The sequence below is a fragment of the Mus pahari genome, chromosome 1, assembly GCF_900095145.1.
Source record: "Mus pahari chromosome 1, PAHARI_EIJ_v1.1, whole genome shotgun sequence".
NCBI lineage: Eukaryota > Metazoa > Chordata > Mammalia > Rodentia > Muridae > Mus > Mus pahari.
The window spans coordinates 168072201-168097131 of NC_034590.1; the positions used below are offsets into that span (position 1 = coordinate 168072201).

Sequence of the window (24931 nt, forward strand, 5' to 3'; positions counted from 1 at the left end):
GGACCTTCGGAAGAGCAGTCGGGTGCTCTTACCCACTGAGCCATCTCACCAGCCCGAAAAATTACTTTTTAAATTGCACTAACAACAAGATTATCTGGCCAAAAAATAAATGAATGTGAACAGAGAAAGCAACATATACCCAAACATAGGAAAAGATGTTCAATATCATTCAGAATGACAGCAACCCAAATCTAACCTGCAAAGGCACTGCATAGATGTTCTGGGGGTGGGGAGGGAGTGACAGTGACTGGTACTCAGCTAATGAAGGTTTGAGGAAGTTGGCACTAGCTAATAGGACTAAACAGAGCCACAGCCAGGCCAGGTATGGCAAAACACACTTGTAGTCCAAACTACTTGGAAGGCTGAGGTAAGAGAATTGCTAGAGCCTGTTGCCTGGACAACATAGCCGAGACCCCCTCTCCCCACAAAAAGGCAGCTCACTCCCAACCTCCTATGGCCAATCCTGTACAAATTCTAAGCACCCACAAACATGAATGTTAACAATGTCGGCAAGCAATGAAACAATGTAAGGAGGGCAGCAGCTCCGTGGGGGAGGGGCTGGGACACGTCTCAGCTCCAACTCAGGCAGCTGTGGCAGGTCCATCTTAGTGGAAATGGGAGATCTAGACATAGGTGGAAAGACTGGGACAAGGGGAATGAATAAACTGAGTCCTCCTGAGGGCTTCATTTCTACTGGACCCTTTGGCTTTCTAAAACCCTTATACCAAAGAAAGTGAACAGGCGTGGAAGGAAAAGGGCAAGAAGGAAAAAGTGAGGGAAGGGGAGACAGGGGCAGGGACGGGGCAGGGGAAGGATTGGGGTGGGGGGATGGGGTGGGAGGAGAGGAGAGAGGAGAGGGGAGGGGACACTGAAGAGGGGGAAGAAGGGGCACTGAGGGAGGGGGAGGGGCGGGAGATGGGGATAGCTAGGGTTGGGGGTGGGGAGGGTTGGAGGGGTTGGAAGTAGCAACTGTTTGGATTATTATAGCGATAGGAAAACATGTGGAGGGTTAAGTGTATCCTTGACACATCATCACTGAGGGTAGAGAGCAGGGGATTTGACATTCAGTCTGCAAGCTTCTGCTGCTCACACCTAATCTGTAACAAGCATGGGGCTTGCTTAAAGCCCAGTGCAAAGGTAGTCTGCACAAAACCACAAACACGAAGCGACTACACCAAAGGACAGCATGGCTTTCTGACACATTGCTTATACTGTTTTAAGACATTTGAAGAAACTCCAGCTGAAGACAAAGAGAAAAGAAAAAAGAAAACAGAAAGAATTTTCCTGGCTGGGTCCAGTCCTCTTTTCCCTGGCTGGGTCCAGCCCTCTTTTCCCTGGCTGGGTCCAGCCCTCTTTTCCCTGGCTGGCAGGAGAGGGGCTTCCTTCCTAGAGGGAATGGAACTAGAACCTGAGGAATGAGGGCTGAGACTCTAGGCTGAGGAACCCACTTTCCTCTGTGGATAGGTACAAGGCTAGAGGAGTCCCCAGCTCTGTCTTCTTCAGTCCCCTCCCCTTCCTGCCAGGTTGTAGGAAGAAGGCAGGGGACAGGAGGGAGCCAGGGCCCAGGCCTGTGAGGTCAGTTCCAATGTGCCCATTCACCCTGTCACAATGGAGGCTGCAGGCAGCATGGGCTGCCCTGGAAGAACAAACCCTCCAAGACGCAGGGTCAGGTGACTGCAAAGGGTTAGCCTTCACCCTGTGGGTTAGGCTCTGGAAGGATTCAGGGCTCTTCATCAGCCACCAACACACCCACTGTTGCTTGCTGCTGCTCTGGGACAGCAAGGCCTTGCTGCTCTGGGACAGCTTGATCCTTCCTTGCTCAGTCAATGGTCCCATGTCTGTGGTCTCAGCCCTGCTCCAAGTGATAAACCAACTTCATTGGGAATGTCTGCTGAGGGCTCTCTGAGAAGCACCCTTGTTCCTCCATAGAGGCCAGCTGTGAGCGAGGACGAGGGACATTCATTACCCAGGACATTTGCCAACAAAGAGAGACAGCTGTTGGGCTCAATGGCGTGTGGCTGCGCATTGCCTTTAGTGAAGTTTATTTTCTGAGTGGGAACACTGTTTCTTCCAGATTCTGTGAAAAGGGGTCGGAGGTGGGGGTATGTGATGTTAAGACAGAGTCCTTGGGTACTCACTAATCATGTATTGCATGAGGTGTCACAGGGACACACCGGCCCCCACTTTCATACCTATCTCTTATCCCAACCCAAACCACTGCCACCTGTGAGCTTTGCCAAATCCAGCCAAGGACTTTGCCTTCCCTTCTTCCTCCCCTCATGTGCCCACAGCAGGGCTGGGCCTCCATGCTCAGAACAGCCCCACAAAAGCTCCAAGTCTGAATAGAGGAGACCCGTGGAGAACTTCACAGAAACTTCTAGCCGTGGTTAAGGACAAAGTGAATGACTACTATGTCTCAAGCACCCTGCTAATGCACATTTTAAAAGTGGTAAAACTAGCCTTGGGGTTAGACAGGCACAGTGGGAACAGAAACCCACCTATCAGCAGGTAGTAAAGTGCCGACAGAGGTCCCATGTGGAGTCTAGCAGCTGGAACCAGATTTTACTGCTTGGGAGGTGTGGTAGATAATTGTGATAACTCCTGTCAGGAGACACAGAACGAGCTTGGTGAGCTGGTTGACAGACTGGACACCTGAAATTGAGGCACTGCAGAGCTTCCCTTGAGGAATGCTCCCTCATCCATCGGACCAGGCTCTCCTCAGGCCAGCTTCAGCTGAGCAACACAAGATCATCTTGACTCATTCTGTAAGGAACACCACGACGCCCACACTGTGGCCACCGACTGGATACCAACAACGGTGGGCAAATCTAACCCTGGCTGCGGGTCAGGTTTGAAGCCTTCTGAGGAGCATGGTGATGCCAAGGTTGACCAGATTAGCCCAGGCAGCAGAATGCTAGAGTCAGGATGCTGCTGGGCTGTCTGTGAGCTTTTTGCTCATGCTCTCTCTGGCCTCCATTCTCTTTGTCCTCACAGTAAAGGCAGCAATGTTAACTGCTGGACCCTTGCCTTCCCTCCCCACCCCACACCCAGGTCTGATTTTGCTGGCTTGGAATAAGATGAAAGGCCTGATAGAAAAGTTCAGGGAAGCCTTTTATTAGCATTCTTAGCTCAGCCGAGTTCAGACAGCGAGCCCTGCATTCCAGGAGACTTCGCCCTGAGCAATGCAATGCCAAGAATGCCAACGAAAGGCTCCCAGACACTTTCCCAATGGGTACAGAGATCTTGTGAAATGGAGAGGAGTATTATGGGATACTTCGAGATCTTCCCACCACCTCTCCGGAGTCTCCAGGGATTAAGCAAGATAATGGGCAGAAACTATGGGGGGAGGGGGGTGCGGCAGGGATGAGTCAGTGAGTGCGTTCACTGTCAGGTAAGGCTTGCACACACCTTCCAGTACTGCAATAGCTGTAGGGCGGCTATAGTCAAGCCTCAGGTCCTGGTCATCCCATAGGAAGAAGGCCTGTCACAAGACTCCCTCAGGTGTTCATGAAGGACCTTGATGGAATGTCATTTGAAATAAGACACACTAATACTTTTAAATCATTTCTTGAGATCTTGATCATTGCTCGATAGCAGAAGGCTGCATCACTGTGGAGCAGAAAGATAAGAGAGTCAAGGCTAATAGTTGGGGGAGCGGGGGTTCTTCCTGTGGCAGAGACACTGCTGCAGAGTGGGGAGCAGCTAGGGGACTGTGACCTCAGTTAAACCATGTAGGAGTAGCTACTACTGAGCCTGTCCCTGTAGCTGCAGTCAGGAGGCACAATGGTTCTCAGTGACAACCCATGGTCACACCAAGGAAGCAGAAGCTAGGGGTGGTCAAGCACGGCCCACCTGATATAGAGCGACCCCAAGCAAAGATCTGTCTGAACTTCCAGTGAGCGTGCTCACTCCATGGCCACTGATCTCATGACTGTAAAGCACTTTCTCCTCCTCTGTGCTAGGCCAAGCAAAGGTGCTCAGGCTTCGGGCAGGTGTGCAGGCATGGATGCTCTGCTGTTTGCAGAGATGAGATGCTTATCACCAACCTGACTCCCCGCATCTCTACTTCCAACCATGCTATCCTGAGCCAGTCTCAAAAGAGAGCCCACCATCCCCTGGGTATCTGTGACTAGGAGAGTTTGCCACCATCCATAGCCATTCCTTACTGAGGCTGTGTTAAAAGCGGACTGGCCTTGGCTACCATGGCTACCTGCACTACTGACTTCTCTTAGCTTGTACTCTGCCCTATAAGGCTACAATAGTCCCCTTTGTTATTTATATTCAGTATTTACTCTTTTTGAAACATTTTAATACATAGTTTCTTTCACCGGGTGTTGAACAGTGATTGCTATGGATGGGGAAAAAACCAAGACAGGTGGCAATAAAGGATCAACAAGATACAGAGTCTTCATACAGACAACCACCTCTTCACGATGAGCTTGCATCCTTTCCCAACCCATAGCTCAAGGGTGGCAGAGCAGAGAGCAGAGACAGAAGGCACCAGAAATAAGCACAGCAGTCCAGAGCAGGCTCAATCTTCAGTCTGGCTTTCCTACCACCCAGCAGACATTACTATGTGCCTCAGCCTTGCTCTATTCCACCCTCCCGGGATAAAGTGACTTCTTTGGAAAGTATCAAAGTGTATTCTTTTGGGGTACTTGGCTTTCCCAATGAGGTGTTTTGATTTCAAAGTACTCTATCTGATGGTGGCCTAGCCATTTGGAGGAGGCAGTAGGCGGGTCAAAGCTAAATCTCACTGTTAAGTTTCTCAGAATGAGACACAAACTCCCGAGCATGTCCAAGCTCTCTCCGCTCCCTCTCCTTCTAACGCACACCGTTCTAATACATGACAGCCTTGAGCTTCGGAACTTGTTTCCTCTGCCTGGGCCCCTCTGTCTGTAAAGCTTCTCCTCCCAACTCAAGTCTCAACTCAGATGTCACTCCCTCAGAGTCTCCAGCTATGCTGGCTGATGTGCCATGCTAGCTGATGATGGACACTCTACCAACGCCAACAAAGTCCTCTGGTATTGCTTTCTCTCACTTTAAGTAAAAAAAAAATTATATATATATATATATATATATATATATATATATACATATGTGTATCTATATACACATACATATATACTTATATAAGGTATATAAGGTATGTAAGGTATATAAGGTATAAGGTTTATGAGGTATATATATATATATATATATATATATATATATATATATTCACTTATATCACTGTTTGAACCTCTCCTGTAGAGCTGCTGGCTGGTTTACAATATACCACAACATGCCTGGCTATCGCAGGACCACAACAGACTTTACACAGCAAAGCCCAAAGTGTCTATTGTATGAACACTTGGAAATCCTTGGAAGAAAGGAGCTGAGTCAAGGCCATTGGTAAGGTTCTGATGACATCAGAACCTTTGATGACATCAGGTCCTTTGACTCAGAAAGGCCCGACATGGCCTTGAGGGATGGACATGTAAACTTCAAGAAACAAGATTAGGAAAAACAGGCAAAAGATCTTTACTGTTGAGGATTCAGAAAATGTGGTTATGAGTGTAGCATCCATGTCCAGAGATGTAGGGCAGAAGTGAGCTCTGTCAGCCAGTGCCGGGTCAAAGGCAAGAGTGAGCTAGACATAACCTGCCCCTCGCTCAGAGAGAACAGGGCAAACAGACCACCAAAGTTGGCCTCTAGGTAGCTCCTGCTTCCTGAAAACACTGAGCTCTGGTTCCTGCCTTGGAATGAAGGTCGGTTTTTCTGCCCACTAACCATCTCACACCTGGAGGATAAGCTTTTCTCTTGCCTACATTTAACAGCTCCGGTAAGTGCAGGCTCTGCCTTCTGGTGCAGGGAAAGCGTGGCATTGGGTATAGCAAATAGGGCACCACATGTCCTGGTCCAAACGGTTCTGTGCACACATGACTTTGTATCTCAGAGGTTAAAAAAAAAACACAGCAAAACAAACTTTGAATTCAAATGGGAACAGAGATTGTGGAACATTAAAAGAAAAAAAATCAGTAGTCAACTTTATCCAGGTCAGACAGACCCAGAACAGACGTATTTAAATATGTTGATTTTTATATGCCTGTTTCACATATGCCAGACGGAAGGATGCAGAATGGGCTCCTGGATTACAATCTAGTGATCTTATGTCTAGTCAAGGGATGGAAATACCCGAAATCTACTGCTTTCTATTCAGTCTGACAGAATTTGGATGCTGGCTGTCGGCCATGACCTGTACTTAGTAATGCAGACCCAAAGATGACTAAGAAAAAGGCATTCAGGGTAGCTGCTGGCAGTGGAAAGATACACAACTATCAGAGGCAAGCCTGACCATGCCAGGCCTCAGAGAAAGTTATTAGGACTGTCCTCCTTCGGTGATGATGTGAGAAGGCCACCCTCCCACCTCTGCTCCTCCCTCTGTGATGATGTGGGATGGTGACACCCCCCCTGACTCCCACTACAGCTCTGACAGCTATATGTGAACTGTAGGGCCTAGTATAAGAATGATCTCTTATCACAGCCTCCTGGGAAAAGGGCCTCAGATAGGCCAGCAATTCACGGGGCAGGCACAGAGCAGAAGACCCCCTTCCCCTCTTACAGCTCACTGTTTCAGCGTCTTATGTTACCCTCCTCTGCCTAATTCTGCTTTGAGGTCGAATTATATGTCAGCTTCTGGTAGCACGCGTAGACTATGATATATAATTTCCCTTCTTCTCAGCCCCCACGACCTTTCAAATAGGCATGTTTGATAAGTCTTCTGCTTACTGTGCACTACTTCACGAATGTTTAATGGCTAGAAGTGCCACTGTCAAAGGTCTGTGCTCTCAGTCAGCACCGAGTCTGAAAGAGCCATCCAGGTTGCCGCACAGACACCATTGGCTTTGCTATTACAGAACCCTTCCTGTGTGCCCACCAGTTCTCCTGACCCTCCCTCCAGTCACAGGGAGGCTGTTTCCCACTCCTAACCACAACAGATAATGCTGGGCAGATCATCCTCAACTCTGCCCCTGGGAGAGTTGGCAATTTCTATGTCATATAGTAAATGTATATTATATTCAATGCACCAAGACATGCCTGAGTGTTTCCTTGTCTTACTACACGGTCCAGTGCTCCTTCAGTCAGGCCCAGGGGCTAAGGAGTGGCATTCCCCATGAATACTTGGCATTGGGCAGGTCTTGTGTAACTGCTAACCTCCTGGGCAGTGTATCAGCTGGGCTGTCAGCATTGGCCACAGGAATCTCAGCATCTCTTTAAATACTTAGTTAGGTTTCTGGTGGCCACTTTACCTGTAAATTCCTATCCATATGCTTTCTATTGCAGGAACTCCTTGTAAATGCTAAATGCCAATCCCTTGAAAGTTCAGATCAGCTGTTCTCAACCACCCTAATCATGTGACCCTGTAATGCACTCCCCTAGGTTTTAGTGACCCCCATCCATAAAATTCTTTTTGTTGCTACTTCATAAATACACCTTTGCTACTGCTGTGCATTGTAATCCTAATCTCTGATATACAAGCTTTCTGATATGTGACCTTGACGAAAGAGACATTCAACCCCCCACAGGGGTCATGCCCCACAGTTGAAAACTGCTGTTTTCAGTGCTATAACTATTCCATTCCCTTTCTGCCAACTGTCTATTAACCATCTCAGGGTATTTAAAGGTGAATGGAAATTCGAACTTGGAGAAACTCAACTTGAAGAAAACATAGGGCAACAGAACTTTTCTCGATCACCTGAACTCTATTTTCTGAACACTTGAAACACATGAGACATGCAATAAGGTGCCAGGGACACAAAGAATGAGACCTTTAACACCCAAAGAGTTACATATAAACTGTCCATTTGTTACAGCATTAACACAATGATGATGACCATGGAGAACTGTGCAAGGTACACTGAGGGCTAAGAGCGCTGTGTGTGCACACAGGCTTGTTGGAAGGAGTAACGGTAAACGCATCCAGACTGAGTGAACTTTGATAAATCAGCTTACCAGACAGTCCTGAGGGAAGGACGTTTCAACCAAGTCGAGGGCTTACAGAAGTCCACCATAGATGGTTACATAGGATCTAGTATGCCTAAAGCCCAGAGTGGCCTCAGGAATGACTGCAGAAGCTGGGCATACAGGAAGTACTCCATGTATCAAAGAGGCCAAGTGTATCTTTAGTACAGTACAAGAGCTAACACATCTACCTGCTTTCCATTGGGAAATTACCACAGGCACCCTCTATATCCCAGGAAGATGTGGTCAGGTGCCTGAAGAAATCCGGGTTTGTGTCTTAGTTATAATAACTAAGACAATATATAATATAATGTGTTTGTGTCTCTGAGAAACCCATAGACAAAAAATATGGGAAAGCCAAGGGTTCCTGTGGATCCCTTGGGGTAAGAATACCCACGGGGGTTAAGAGACATTCACGGAATGGTCTAGACTGCCCTGAAGAAAGCTGAAGGGTTTCCTTTGTGCTTTGGTTCTTGGCCACTTCCCTGACTGCTAAGAGTACTTGTGTTAGAAATGTACAGAATAAAGTCATTAGTGGCACACTGGAATCTTACTCTGAACCCACCAGGACCCCTGCTAGCCAGCTGGCTCCCCCCTCAATATCAATCACTGTCACACTCTATAATGACAATTTTACAGTCACCTGAAGAGCATATTCTGCTCTAAGCTAGATAATCACCTTTGCTTTTTCCCCACCCAGGGAAGAAATGCATCTGTAGACACCCAGCAGCCAAGGATGAAGATGTCTCAGCACCAGGCCACCCGACATTCTTTCCCTCTCTCCTTCAAGCCACTTTGGCTTACCCTCCCTAGGAAAAGGTCCTCCTGGTCAACAAGCTTCTGACTTCAGAGTGTTAGATAGATGGCTCAAGACAATGGGGAGTGGGAGACAGATATCTCTCCTCTTCTAACATGTATGCCCACACACTCACATGCACGCACACACCATGTCTGATATCTGTACAGGTTTAGGGCTGCAAAGAGAGGAGGAGGCAGCTAGCTAGACCTTCTCAGGTCAGACTTCCCACATCTCTCCATCCTCCAAACCCACTGCCAACACAATCCTACATCATTTCACTCTGAGATGATTCTCAGCCCCTATTGCTAAGGACAAGAAAGTCATTAACTTTCTCCAGGGCCACCTACATTCTTGGGGCTTCCTTTTTAGGTCAAAAGGCCCAGTGTTTTATAATACCGAAGTCCACCTCAGGGTGAACAAGACTGACCCACACCCTTGCTCGATTTGCAGGACCCATGGGCTCCAGCGGAGAAAGTGCGCTTCTGCTATCTATCCTCTCCCACCTTCCTGTATGCTTTGAGCACGGGCGCGCCCCTGCCTCACCTGGCATCGGAGAAGCCAGCCCCACATGCTCAGAACCTAGAATTAGATGTCATTCATGTGTCAGTGAAACCAGCAAGTAAGAATGGACCGCGAGGAGAAAGGAGATGCTTCTGAAAGACTCCACTTCAAAGCAGCAGCCTAGATTCTCCCTCCAAGAACAAGAGCGCCCTCCCCTCTCTTGAGAGAAGCAGCTAGGCGGCAGCCAGGCGACACCTGGATCCCATAACTCGCAGAGATCTGAGCCTGGTGGTGTTTACAGTTACACACACCAAACCAGCATCACATGACAGAGATGGGCGCTTGCCTGCTGGGAAGTCAGGAGGTCAATGGGAAAAATTATTTTAGTCTCTGTTGAGCCTTCATGTTTGGAACTTTTTATCCAAACAATGCAGCGTTCTCATGCTCCCCCTCCCCCGCCGTGTGCCCACTCCCCCCTCTGACACTCACTGGGGTGGGGGGATGGTGGTGGGAGGAGCTGTGCACAGGCTGAGACTGCAATCCCACCCTGCCCTCTGGCCTGCAGGTCACATTGCTACTCACGTGGGGAGGAGGAGGGAGGGGCAGGCAGGGGCACTTCTAGTCATGACGCACTAACCCATGGTAAGCTAGATGGAGTTTCATTCACTTAGCAAGTAGAATATTACTAATACCAGAGTAGAGAGGCTGGTGTCCTTTTCTTTTGTCCTCCATTTCCCAAGAGAGAAATGTTGAGATTAAGCTCTGGTCCCTCTGCCTCTAATTGTCAGATTTCCCTGTAGAAACCTGAAACTCTAGCTATGGCTACTCCAAAGGAGAGACTGCAGCTACCAGAGATTTGGGGACAGAAGGTCGAGAATTGTCTCTTCTCTGGGTCTGTTTGGTTTCAGTTGCTCAGAAGGGAATGCACTTTCTGAATTCCAGTTCCATCTTTGAATAAAGCTGGCATACAAGACAGCAGCTCGGGCAGGCAAAGGTACCCACTGGGCAAGCCTGACGACCCAAGTTCTATCCCCGGGTGGGACACACATGGAGGTGGAAGGAAAGACCCAAATCCACAAAGTTGTCCTCTGACCTCCATATAGGTATCGTGGCACACCCCATCTCCTCATGTGGTTCTGTTTCTCTCTGTGTCTCTGCATGTTTTTCCATCTCCGCCTCTCTCACGATAATACTTAAAAATAAAAGCTTTTCATTTATTTATTATTTGTTATTATTTATTAAATAAAATTATTTAAGGAAAAGAGCGAAAGAAGTGGGGGACAGTACAGAGGGGAGAGTAAGAAAATGTAAGTTGAGAAGAGAGGGGGGAGCTGCCACAAACAGTTTGGGCTTATATTCCCCTAACGGACCACCTGGAGCATCCTAAACCTATATTTGCACATACTGTTGATCCCTGAGGGATGTCAGGGCAAGAACCACAGAGAAGCACTAGATGCTGTCTCCCTCACTTGTCGATTCTCAGCTCTATTTCTTACAGAGTTCAGGCTCAAATGCCTAGAGATGGTGCCACCCACCAAGAGCTGGGCCCTTGCCTGTCAATCATTAACTAAGACACAGACACAGCCGCAGGTCAACCCAATCTAAGCAACCCAATGGAGGTTACGTCTAGCCAGGTGACTTCAGGCTGTGTCATGTTGACAGTAAAACTAATACACAACAGCTAAGTGGAGGGCCCTGTAAGTCTCTGTCTGTCTGTCTGTCTGTCTGTCTGTCTGTCTGTCTGTCTCTCTGTCTCTCTCTCTCTCTCTCAAAAAAAACAAAAAACAAAAACAACAACAACAACAACAAACAACAACAACAACAACACCAGTTGGGAATGCCACAAAACTGGGATTAAAGGATTGCAGGGAAGGGACTGTCTCCAGTACATAGAGTCTGGGTTTCTGGCTCAGAATATCTGCCACAGGGAAGACCAAGTCTGTAAAGATGAAGTTGAGATGCCCCAGGCAAGCTTGCCACCCAACATTTCCTGGCCCTGCAGCCTGGGATGCCAAGCGTCCTAGCAGAGTCCCTTCCAAAAGACCACATTTGAAATTCAGTAAATCAGCTCAATATGTTCTAGGACTGCGAGTATTAAATAAAAGAAGCCAGTGAATCCTTCAAACAATACGCTCATTCAACCCAATCTCTTTCTCTGCCCCCATCTGGAACTTGAATACAGTTAACATGAATAAATCCTGTTGTATAAGGACTGGGGTGGGGGGGGGACACCAAAAGGGGGTGAAAGAGGGGAGGAAATGGCAAGAGGCCAGCTTGCTAGTCTAGCAGGAAGGATGGCTGACAGTCCCCCGAACCCAAAGGATGTCAGAGTGAGCAGATAACCCTGAGAATGTGGCCCTAGGCTGCAGGCAGGTGAAACACTACCTGGAGTCTCCTTACCCATGTTCTCCCAGGCATCCCTTTATACACAGTAACTCTCCAGGTTTTGTACAAACCAGACGTGCACTCCAGGGTTTCCCCAAACTTGATCTTCCTCAAGGGAACAAGCCACAGACAGACCTGACTCTGCTTCAAGAGAAGTCTCACCAGAAATAGGTCCAAAATGTTTGCTCTGTCACTGCAACCCTGACCCAGACAACAAATCCAAGAAGGAACAGAAGAAGCACTCTCCGGACTATTGTCTAAGTCTGCCAGGATGGCCAGGGCCTTTGGGGATGTCTGGTGGTTTGAACACACCAGTGTTTAAGAAGAGATGCCTGTGTGAAATTCTCCCGATCATGTCCACGTGGTCCTCTGCATAGATGTCTCATGGATGTCCAACACATTATACTTAATGAAGAGGCAAAAATTGGCCCCAGCCAGCCCAGGGCATAGAACCAATGAAATTCACCGCCCCACCCAAAACAGACCAATTCAACACAATTGATTTAGAAAAGGAAATAACCAGATACGCACGGTGAAGACTAATAATTTAGCCCCTGCATCACAAGGCTCCGCCCTGCCTGGTGACATCCTTTACATCATCTGGGGCTGAGCAGGCTCTGCCCTGCTACTTTGTCATGCCATGGCTTCCTCCCCCTTCAAATAAATCCTGACTTATTACTTGCCAGCAGAACTGCTAATGCCAGAAAGTCAACAAAGACTGCACCATGGGCAGCCTGGACAGGCCATTCTAGTTCAATAGCCTTCTCAGTGCAAAGACTTACAGACATATTGCCACAGTCACCATGGTGAAGCCACATGTGGCTAGTAGCCCAGCATGCAGGGTGGATGACCAGGGCTTCCTTACCCAGGCTCCTCTTGGGCTCACCTGCTGTTTGGCATTTAGGAGAACTACTGATTTCCTAATGACATGAAAATTTGCATCATCAGGTGTTTTCTTGAAGTCTCCACTTCTTAGGATGCAGTCAATGTTTAGTCATTTTCCCTTCAAGCTACAATTCTGCTCTAGCTCCAGCAGCTAATCAAGACCCAGTTTTGACTGAAGCCCTGTAAGGGCTCAAAGTGTTCAGTTTATCTGTCTCACATGGCATCCCATGGTCTGCAAGGGGCAGGTGGTGTGATGTTGTTTACAAAAGTAGCGAACTGATTTGTAACAAAGTAAACAGAAAACATCCTAGAGAGATACACGGCCAAGACAGACAGTGGGCCACAAGTAAGGGCACTCAAGGGCCTGCGAAGTATTTCTAAAAGGAGTTTTATAAAGGTATATTTTATACACAGAGGAAAACAACCCTGCCTTGTTACCTGCATAGTACACAGAGCTACCCCATCACATAAGGAGGTTGGCCATTTCTACCATTCTGTAACACCTATTGTATCACGGTCTATCTCAGACCACCCCATCCCCTACAGCAGCCCTGGGAACTCCAGAACTGATTCACTTTCTCCATAGGCAGTCTGGCCTTTTTTTAGGAAGCTGTGTGAGCAACGGGAACAGTGGAGGCTCCAGAGCCTCCTTTCAAGTCAGTGCCCTGCAGGCCCAAGACAGTTATAACCACTTTCAGTCTCAGTCTTTCACTTTCTTGCTGTAGAAATTAAACACCTCTCGCCTTTGCTGCAGTGATTCAGAGAGGCCACCAGAGCTGAAGTCTGAGAAGAGGGTGAGCCTACCTCAGTTTTCCCTGGGGTAAGGGGTTTCCTGGTAGGTAGGTAGGTAGGTAGGTAGGTAGGTAGGTAGGTAGCTTCCAGGAGGCAAGACCAAGAAATCTCAGGCAAACCAGAATGGCTGGTTGTTTTTGACCTGGGAAAGCTGCCCCATTGCCCCATGGGGTTCCTTCTGTGGTACAGCTGTATACACTCTCTCCAGCTAACAGCCGGCTCTACTCCCTTGGTTTAATCCTGAGCAGAAGGCTTTGTTACAGTCTGCTGAGGCTGACATTCCCAGTAAGCTCAGGTCTCTCTACCAGACCCATTTCTACCATTCTGTAACAACTATTGTATCATGTTCTATCATGGACCACCCCATCCCTAGAGCAGCCCTGGGAACTACAGAACTGATTCACTGGTGAATTCAATGGTGGCCCGGAGTACCTCAGAGGCCTTCGGGAGTTGAGGGGAAGGGAGCTGTTGCCTCCCCCCCCCCACTTAGGTCCCAGGGAGATCTCTGATATCCAGGGCTCTGTGCCACGCTGTGTACCCCAGTCTGGAGCAATGCATGCAGGGTGAGGCTGGCTCCTTCCACAAGTCTTTCTGTACATTATTCTCCATGCCTTCCACTTGGTGGAGTCTGGGCTTAGTTAATTTGTAGATTACGTGGAGAGAACGTGAAAACCCACCGGCAGAACATTAGCCAAGGGCTCAGAGCTCCTACATGAACTCACAGAGTTATCTGAGAGAATCAGAGGGACCAGGGTCAAGGCTGAGCCAGCGAGTCCTGTCTGTGTTTCCAGCCGGCATAGATGATGCACACGGCGCCTTGGGAAGTAAGCACCTTGTCTGAGTACTCCTAACTCTAAAACTTTACAAAGGATGCACACAGCTGGAGCCTCAAGTAGTCAAGGACTTACACACACACCTCAAGAGCAGAAGAACCTCGTCACAGGCATGATGGTGTCTGTTCCCATGACTGAACGAGACAGCACCCTGGCCGAAGTATTTACCAGTGGTTCCTGAGTTATTTCACTAGGGTGCCTGGGAGTGGGTTAGTGATCAGTAGCTTATTCATACAGAAACAGGGCCCAGAGAGATTAATTGACTTGCCCAAGGTCGAACAGCATGTTAGTAGCAAAAGGTACATTAGAAGCTCCAGCCCCTGTGTGCCCAGGCTCCATGGTATCTATCCCCCTAACCCCTCCATCCACAGCATAGGCTGAGCTAGGTCTGTACCCAGGGGAGCCTGGAGGCCAGGTGAGCTGCTGCAGAGGGCACAGGCAGGCTCATACTCACAAGCAGAGACCTGCAGGATTCTTCTCTGCACCACCAGACAGCAACAGCCCTGTGCCGGAACAGACAGAGAAAGCACTCAAGACCCTGCAGCCGGGGGCGGCCGGGGGCAGCCGGGGGCAGCCGGGGGCTCTTCCTTCCTCACTTCCCGAACTGAGGTCAAAGATTTCACCTCATTACCTTTGTGAACCAGGTCTGCTCTTGAGAAGCAGGGCATGAGGCAGTATGTGCTCTGTACAGGAGACACTCATGGGTCATTCATTTGTCCTTACTATAAGCCTGGTAAGAGGCCAAGGGCTGGTCACTCTGAAGGCAGACACAAAGTCCCTATCTTGACAGTATAGCCTAGCATGGATAATAAATCTGCATATAAGACCGAGTAACATTAGTTCAGGACATTTGTTGCATGTCTACTACATGTCATGTATTGATGAGGTTGGATCTAAAGTAGTAAGGGACCAGGGAAGCTATGGTGGCATATGGAAGGCAGACACTGGGCTGGATCCTGAAGACAGTGGAGTTTAACTCAGTAGCGAATCCCTTTCCTGGCATAGAGACACTGACAAGAACAGGACATTACTTCCAGGAATTTTTTTTTTTCTAGATGAATTCTTCAGCAGGAATTCTCTTTTTAAAAACTCAGCTTCCCATATCCTGTCGCCAACCCTATGAACAGTTGCTTGCCCTCCTTCGCCTCAGTTGTCCTGGCTCTCAAACGGGTCTGATTCATCTCCTATTTCAGACCCTGGCACTGGCCTTAACAATCTTTGGAGACACAGTGACATTCAAGTCCTTCAAAAAATGAATTCCTTCCATACTTGCTAGCATTCTCTTTCCCACTAAGTCTGCAACTCCCCATCTCTCCACAGGAAATCAGTTTTATTTATAAGAATCATAATCCTAAACTGACCTTTGCTGGCAGCCTTACCCTCCCACCCCCACCCACTCTCTTTCTTCCAAACACAGTCTCCTGCTGAAGAGTCCTCAGTGACCACAAAGAAGTGAGTGAGGCCAGTGGTTGAGAGGCCACAGAAGGGACACATGACAGTTGTTTTCTAGGGAGGGAACTGAGACCTGTAAGTTCAGTGACTAGCCCACAGAGGCACGGCATGTAGGTTACTGGGTTTCTGTGTTCCGTGCCACTGTACCTTCCCCTCTGGTGGCAGCCACAGTGCCCTTCTCCCTAGCTTGGGAGGAGTCTCCCTCCCCTGAAGGGTAGGGGAGCATTTCCTTTATAGAAGCATTTCCTGTCATTAAAGGGGTTTGGAGGAGAAGTGGTACCACTTTCTCAGCTTTGAAGCTCCCTGGCCCAGCCTGGCCCTTTAATTGTGCTGGAAGCAGCCCAGTTCCCAGAGCTTTTACCCCATCAGGAGAGAGGAAGGGCCCGAAGCACAAGTCCTGGCTCCTGCTCTTCAACACCAACATGACCTCTCCCATGTTTTTTCTGCTTTCAACCATTTCACTGCCAGGCTCCCACACAAGGAGCTTCAAAGTCGGTAGTGCCCAGGGTCAAGTCCAGCAAACTCAAGAGCTCTGGGGCTGCCACGCACGGAGACTCCGACATTGTTTTAAAACAGTGTTCTCATGCATCCGTTCAAAGCCTACAATAGCTAAAGGTGAATCACATCAGATTTCTGCAGATAGCCCAAGATGCAATGGAAGAGCGAGAGAGCGCACGCACAGTAGTTCACTCCCGTATTGCTTGTGCTTTTTTTTTTTTTCAGGTTGAGGATGTGTACTGAACTCTGGTTGGCTTTCCACAGCCATAAGTTCTGTGGCCTCAGAGTTAGCCAACTGCAGATCCATGATATAAGGGGTGACATAAGGAAAATGCTCTGTTATTGATGGCGTGTACTGCAAAGTTCAGCCTGCAAAGGTTGCAAGGACATTAAATGCGTACTGATTTCTTTACCATTGTTCCCTAAACACGACAATCCAGCGACTACACATACTGTAGTCTAGAGATGAGGTAAAGCAGTTGGGGAGACATTGTGCCCCATATGCAAATCCTACATGGCTTTTAGGACTCAAGCACTGTCAGATCAGGGTACCCCAGATTCTTCTGAGGAGGAAGTGGGTTTTCCTTTCCATGTTTGCATGAGCTGCATGTGGGCCAAAGGCGTGTACTCCTCTCCAACTGCTCTCTACCTTACAGTTTTAGAAATTAGAAATTTGTCTCATGGGGATTTGGACCTTGCTGAGTCAGCTACAGAGGCTAGCCAGCACACACGGTCACATGGTCATACCTGGTTTTTTACGCGCTGAGGTGCTGGGGTCTTGAACTCAGGTTCTTGTGTTTGCAGGGCAAGCACTTACCAACTGAGCCATCTTCCCAGCCTCAGCCTACAGCCTCTAGTTTTCTATTTGGATGTTTCACTTTTTAAAGTAAGGATGCTGCTCAATCCTGGGTCATATTGGAGCCACCCAGTCCTTTGAAAGCTGCAGCGCCTGACCCACCTCTATACGTTTAAATGAGAATGTCCGGTGCATCCCTGTCTTCCTGGGCCACACACATTTATGGTTCCACATACAGCTGAGGTTAAGTCCGCTGCTACAGGATCAGACAGCAACAGGTAAAGGGCTGAGCAATTAGGCATGGAGAAAGAATTCCTAAAGGGACATGATTAAATTATCCATGTGCTTTATTTCCCTTTTCTTTTTAGACCTTCTCTGACCACAGCTCTTAAGATTCCCCAACAAGATTCCTTCCCTGACCACATTGTTTTCTGGACAAAATCTCACTCCTCTCCCCTTGACCTCCTGCACCATAAAGCCACCCAAAAAAGAAGTGGTCAGGTTGGAAAACCAAAGGCTACAGGAGAAGGCTCTACCCCACAACCCATTACACTCATCTAAATGAAGTCCATATATTTCAGCCAGGCCAGTTAGGGTCCAAGTATGATGCAACTTCAGGAAGCTTTGGTGTGATGTTCCAAGTGTTAATCCACAGATAGTAGGTCAGTCACTTGGCCCTGGACCCACTCACCAGCTGGGAGAGCAATAGGAACCAGGATCCTTGACTGCATGGGATGAGGTCAGCCAATGGGCTCACACACAATGATACAGGATGCTCTTAGGAGAGTCATAAATATATAAACACTCAAGGATGGGAAACTTCTCAAGGCACCCTGTAGGACTTGGCACAGACTCCTGGATACTTGTAGGGGTCTTATTGCTTATACCATGCCAAAGAGATTCACATGCAAGGCATAGCAACTTGACCAACACTTTATAACTTTTTTTCAGAAAAGCTCCATCCCTCTGAGAGGGGACACACATGTATTCCCCACATCCCTTTGGTTTGATTGAGAAAGCCATGGTGATGTAGCAGAGGGGGGTGGAGAGGAGAAAAGTTTGGCTGCTTCTCAATAGTATTTCATTCATCCTTCAGCTCCCTCAAGATGATTAGCCCAGAGCCTAAAACTATGACTGACCATGGGGAAGGTGGGCAGTGGGTGACAGAGAGGCCACAGGCATGGGAAGAGTTTATTGTCCCACCATAGCAGCTTTCTAAGCCTTTCAAGTCAAAGACAACACTTTTGTTCTCTGAAGACAAGAATGAGCAACTCTACCTGTGTAGGGATGAGAACTTAAAATTGGGAATATGAAAGTATTTAAATTTAAAACTATGTCAGATGCCATAAGAATTTTCTCTGATCGATTTTACAAGAGCCCAAATAAATCTTGTTTTTCTGTTCAACTTTATCATTTAAACCACCATAACTACTTATTCGGCAACTACTCAGTCTTACCTTTAAAATACTGGGGGAGGGGTGTGCACTGAAGACCAAACCCAGGGTCTTGCACATGCCAGGCAAGGTCTCTAACCCCGAACTACACCCCAAAACCTTACAAAAATGTAAATGCCCCAGGCTCTGATAAGCAGGAGCAACCTGGTTTATCATTTAGCATTCGTTTTGCACAGACGAGAGTTAGCATTCACTGTGAGTTCCCACAGAGACTGTAACTCGCCTGGGGGAAGAAGATCCCCACATTCTTCCCAGAAAAATTAGCAGATATTAGCAGCATGACATCAGTGAGATTTGAAGTCATGTTTCCCCAGAGTGGAGCTGAAGAAGACCACATGCATTCTCCTTTACAGTCCAGGTAATTCTCAAGTCCATGCACTCATTGATCTCTAAGACATACATCTATTTCCAAAACACAAGCACTCTGACCTGAAAACAAGTTCTCTTCATTTAGCTGGAAGTCCCTAACTGATCCCAGTAGAGGATGAGATTTTCAGCTCCCAGGAGAGAAAGATAAACTAAGCAGATTTTATCCAGTAAAGAACTAATTCAAAAACTACACACACACACACGCACACACACACACACACACACACACACACACACACACACAAACCTGCTCACAAATCCTAGATGCACAGTTGCCCACTTGTTGCCTGTTCTCTAACTTGAACCAGTTCGCTGCTTGGGCAAAGAAGCGTGCAATTTGGATCTTCTATTTGGGGCCAACATCTGCTTCAACTTCACAATCCAAGGAGCTGAAGCGACCTTGGAAGTCAGTATTTCCAGGGAGGAGACGCCCAAGGCTCCAACCCGCTCCCCCTCCTTGCCCCCAGGTTCCCTCCCTAAGTAGGGAACAGCAAGAGAAGCAAGAGGCTTCTTCTACCAAGAGAGGGGCTGTGGCCGCCAATAGACTGCATGAGGGCAACTTCCGCCTTTCCCTCACAAACTGACCAGATTCCATCAAAACTAAGACAAGACCTCCAGGATAGATGTAGGAGAGAGGCTCTGGTGAGAGATCACTAAAAGAAACAGAAATTTGCTAAGTGATTTCCCCTGGCACTCCTCCCCCACCCCGCTGACTTCAGAATCCTGACCCTGCATTCACAGGTGAGTCACTGGTCACTAAAGACCCCGAGGAAGAGAAAACCCAAGTCGAGAAAGACATTACTATGTTAGGGAACTAAAGCCTGTCCGCACAGTTCCCTTATGTGAGTTTCATAAATAAGAAACCATAGAGGAAGAGGGAGATTCCTTGGCAACCTGAGCGTTTGCCTTATTACCCTCTCATGGGAAAATAAGTACAGAAGCAGAATTTTCCCTCGCAGGCTTAACCTAGACAACCCCTGAAAAGAGCGAGTACAAGACCCTTTTCCCAGAGGGAGGCATGTAGGGGCGAACCGACATACCCCTCTTAGGGGCAGCACCTTGAGCCCCCTTTTCAAAGGACCTACTATCCAAGGTTTCTGGATTCCAGCCCTGGGGCTTCAAAACCCTTCGGGCATATCCGGGCCGGCCCTCCCACCAAGGTTTGGCCAAGATCCCTGGCCAGAGCCAAATCCAAGCTCGCTAAGCTGCCAGGACGCCTACGGGCGCTCCACCTGCTGGGGCAGTCCACTGGGCTCCTAACTCACACCCACAAGTAGCTTTGGGGTGCAGGGTCCGCAAAGGGCATGGCAAAGCACGGTTACAAAGTGGTAGAGAGACGGACCTAACCAAGAACAGAATAGCACGCCGCCCCACATTAGGAGTTTTTTCTGCCAACGGACAAGGCTTTTCCGGGAATCTGCAAGGAGCCCCTCACAAGGCAGCATTCCGAAAGGGCCCTACAACTCGCCCCTTTGCCCCCAGCAGCCCCTTACTGTTGAGACCTTACTTGCCTCCCCCCCCCCACACACACACACTGTAGACATCTTTTCCCCAAGGCAAACTGAAACTGGGAGTGACGGGATGGCTCCAGACACACCCTCGGTTCTCCAACAGGTGAGAAGCCTCACTTTGACCTCCAAGCAGACCTCTGCCCTAGGGGTCCAGGAGTATCATATAGCGCGGACCGCATTCTACGCCCAGAAGCCCACCACCCTGTTCGTGACTCCTCGGTCGCCCTCTCTTGGGCTGCGGTCCCTTGGGCGTAGACTGTCCGTTCAGGACACCTGAGTCCGGGATACCCGGAGCAAGTAGGTGCGCCCTGCGCCCTCACCTTTGTAGCGCTCCATCCCGGGCACGGTGTGCGCTCTCGACGCTGCTAGTGGCTCCGCGCTGAGTTCTCCGCTGCTGGGCTCCGCGCCCCCGCTGCGCGCTGGCCCCTCCCAGTGAGGTCACGCTCGCCGCCCGACCTCCCGGAGTGGCCGCCGCGCCCCTAGCCCTCCGATCACGACACCACTCGGACGAGCCGCCCTGGACCCCGCCAGGGATCTCCGCAGCCGGTCAGGACAATCTGCGCTCTGGTCCTCGCGCACCCCGCACTGGGCTCCCAGCCCCGAACGCAGATCACTTCCTCCAAGTCGGTCCGAGGGCGGTGGCGCGAAAGAAAGAGCCTGGGACGTCCTCAAAGCCTGGGGGAGACTCTGGGAACAGCGAGCTCCCGTAGGTCTCCACCAAGATCTGTTTTCTCCAGCGTTGGGACTGCGAACCCAATGCCGGGAGGAGGAGACTGAGGGCCAGCGGGGAGGCGGAGACGGGCCTAGAGCGCCTCCTGCTTGACCCTTCAAGCCAGTGCACCCACATCCTGGGCCCTCCTGGATGAGCTCCTTGCGCTTAGAAGCCGCTGGGGGCCGGCTCTCAGTCCACCTTGCCTGGCACCTGTGCATCGCGCACTTTTAAACACAGGAAATCACCTACTTGTAGCCTGCTCCCTGAGCCCAGATTTTATGGGCGTCTGTAGCCTAGGCTTTCCTGAGGAAGATTACAGTGTCTGGAGCCTCCTCAGCAAGCCTGGTCTTCCAGAAAAGATGGCACCTGTCCTGAGGTAGAATGCGTCTGTGTCTCTCCTCAGTGTTATTTTCACCTCGGAACACATTTAATCCTTTTCTTTTAATTCTCTCCAGCCCTTCCAAACTCCTAAGTCCTCCCCAAAGATTCACGTTTTCTTTTTAAACTTTCAGGTTTCACTTTTTAAACCGTGCTTGGTCTCTTGACAAAGCTCCCAACTTCCCGGAATAAACACTTAGGGAAGATTTGTTGTTTTCCGAGAGACCCCTCATGCTTCCTCGGAGCAGCAGCAGAGTCGGCTCTGGTCTCTGGAGATCTTCCGCCCAGCAATCTGCACACTTTGCCTAGTTAGAGCAGCAGCTCACGTGAACAGAGCCCTCCTAGCCAGCCAGGAGCCTCGCTCAGGGCTGCAAAGCCCCAGCCTTTCAGTTTGCCCATTCACCCTGAGGTAGCAGGTCACTGTCTGTCTCCTGTAGTAGAACAAGCTTAGGGGGAAGGGGCTGGACAAAGTCACATGGGAAGAACCCTACGGATGCCTACTTCCAAGTCTATGTGTGTAGGTCAGAGACCTCCACATGCCACATGCACACATGCAAGTACACACACACACACACACACACACACACACACACGTAGTTGACCGCAAGAACCATGGCATGTCCCAGAGAATCAGGGCAGAAAGACGTATTCCGCTGGCCTCCTGTACAGTAGCCCTCAGTCGAACAGCTGTGTTTCTGCCTAGTGTTCTTATTCCCGCCTTTCTTCCTCTTGCAAATGGCCCAGCATGGCACACACCTTCCTTTCTGTGGTGGTTCCAGACTACTCTCAGTGGAGCCCTGGGTTTTCTTTGAAATGCTCAGTATTGGAAAAGAAGCCTCAAGTCTGTGGTCACTGGTCACTTTTGGCCAGACTTCTGCCCTGCCTGCCGAAGCTGAGTGAACAGGTCCAAGCCCCATTCAGCAGGGCTTCTGAGCTAACCTTCACACTGAAGGCTGAAGAAGGCCTGGCCCTGGCTCATATCCCTAGGGTTAAAGGGTCTCCACTCTACAAACGAGCACACAAAGAAGTGAGACTTGTGTAATCTTACAGAGCCAGGACACAAACCCAGGTTTCCTGACTCCAAATCCTGCTTCCCTCACAGCCTTTACCTCAGGCTTTCCTGTGACATTAACTGGGCAGTGCTGTCCCCCCCCCCAAATCCTCTGACACCTGTTTCTACCTTTCAAGAAAGCATGGCACCCCTTCTAGGCCAGCAAGGCTCTCATCCGTGTCTTGCCAAGTTCATTAACCCCTCCTTGTCTCTAAACTGGTTATAGCTTCCCTGAATCCTCTCCAGACACACAATATTAAAAATGCAGTTCAAGTCAATCTAAACCTGCAATTCACAACCCTTTTCCAGAACAAAACTGAAATGGTGGAACTACCAACAGGAACTCCAGGCAGCCTTCTTTGTGATCTCCTGGGTGTTGTTGAACCTCTGCCCTTGGCAACTTTGTAACTTTCACGAAGGAAAAAACACTGAGTCAGATACCTGGAACCAAGAACAGCACTGAATCCTCTCTCAAACACCACTGATACTTCGTGTGCTTGCCAAGCCAGCTACAGAGAATAGCTTATACTCCACGGACATGATGCAGGTACTGAGTGGGACAGAGTCCTATCATAGGAATTCATCGTGCTACTCAGAATGGCATGATTTTTTTTGAACCTGTGAATTACATATTTCTGGAATTTTATATCCAATATTTTCAGATTGCAATTGACTAGAGAGTTTAATAAAACTGTTAAAAATAAAATCACAAGTAAGGGAGTATTATTGTAAGTCCTAAACTAATTATTACTAACAAAGATGTTTTGTTGTCTTGCATTTGAGCCAGAGTCTCATGTAACCTAGCTGGCCTTATACTTACTGTATAGCTAAGGATGGCCTTAACTCCTGACCCTCCTGCCTCTGCCTCCCAAGTGCTACACTGCCAGGAGTTTGGGGTTTTGCTTGTTTTTCCCCAAACACAAAGAGACTTCTCTAACTGAGGGACCCAGGAGGGGGTGTTCAGTGGAAGGTGTTGCTTTACAAACCATATCCTCATTATGTGCACGACAACTCAGGAGACATGCATCACTCCTTTCCCAGCTGCTCAGAAGCCACCCCTCTTGGGGTTAGACAGGTGGCTCAGCAATTAAGAGCACTGGCTGTTCCTTTAGAGTGCCAAGTTAAATCCCAGTACCCACATGGCAGCTCACAACCATCTGTACCTCCAACTCCAGGGCATCCGATGCCCTCTTCTGGCTTCTGCAGACACCAGGCATGCACATGATGCACAAACATACCTGCAGGCAAAGCATCTATACGCATACACAATTTAAAAGATTAAAAAGCCCCACCCCTAACCCAGTCCCCGCTCCTGCATCCACCTTCACCCTCTCCTTAGCCCGGTCCTCCTCTGTGGTCCTTTCAAGCAGGCTGATCCCTCACATTTAAAAAAAGACATTTTATTATTTTGTTTATGTGTATGTTCAGGTCCATATAGGTGCCACCAGAGGCCAGAGCCAAGGGTTTTGATCTCGAGGCTGCTGTGAGTCCCCTGACGTGATTCTAGGACCCAAACTCAGGCACTTTTAAACCACTGAGTCATCTCTCCAGGCCCTCGAGGCTGCTGTGTGGAACCGGCCCCCAGCAGTGCTCCAGTCATACTGTCGAATGAGGTGCTAGCTTTCCACAGCTGTGAAAAATGCCTGAGGAAGCAACTTTAAAAGGGGAAAGATTTCTTTGACTCATGGACTCAGCAGTGACAGTTCAGGAGGCTGGCTCCATTGTTTCTGGGCCTTCAATGAGGTAAACATCAGCCTTGAAGGGTATACTGGCACAGCCACTGTCCTAGTTGTGCCTGGAAAGCAGAGACACAAAGAGGGAGTCAGGGACAATATAGGTGTGTGTTTCCCAATCACTTGGACCTACTTCCTCCAGGTGGCCCACCTCCTTCCCTCCCCCACCTCTCAAGAATGCTGTGTCATGAGTCTATGGGGGTGAGGGGTGATACACTGATTAGGTCAGAACTTTCATGGTCCAATCACCTGTCAGCATCTGGCTGCCCCGCTGGGACCACACCCTCAGCACCTGAGTGTTGGATTTGAGGCGATAGTTCATATACTAACAGAAATAATAAATGAATGGTTATTTGGAGGGTTTTCCCACATAAGGGAAAAATAAAACCCCAAAAATGCCTTTGCTGGTTCAATTGAATGAGACAGGAAGGTAGCAAGTCTCGCTATGCACTGGGTGGGACAGATGTAAAAGTTTTTTGGAGGAGGTGGCATTTGAACCAAGACTGGGAAGAATGAATGAATTCTTTTTTAAAAAATAGTGTTTTCATTAGGCTGGGGATGTAGTTCAGTGAGTAAGACCTTTACTGCTCAAGCCTGAGGGTCTGAGCTCAGAACCCACAGAAACGCAGGCACAGGAGCACACATGTGAACTCATAGCATTGTGAGAGTTCACAGTGCTCCCACTGTGAGATTGACTGCAAGACCCGAGAGTCCCCAAAATCTGGGGGGTCAGACAGTGTAGCACAGGAAGAGACAAAGGACAAAGAGGGCCGATCTC

General features: G+C 48.9%; 1 protein-coding gene across 2 annotated transcripts in view; it reads right to left on the reverse strand.

Annotated features, from left to right (window-relative positions):
• Window positions 1-20695, reverse strand: part of Afap1l2 (actin filament associated protein 1 like 2) — a 93096-nt gene extending 72401 nt beyond the window's left edge. Inside the window, exon 1 of one of the 2 annotated variants that reach the window (XM_029531109.1) lies at window positions 20600-20695. In XM_029531109.1, coding sequence (XP_029386969.1) covers window positions 20600-20615 — 16 coding nt within the window. In that variant the 5' untranslated portion in view covers window positions 20616-20695. Of the gene's footprint in view, window positions 1-14653; window positions 14680-20599 lie in introns of those variants that run through there. The other variant, XM_021199313.2, reaches the window with a different exon arrangement.
• Between the last annotated feature and the right edge of the window lie 4236 nt (window positions 20696-24931).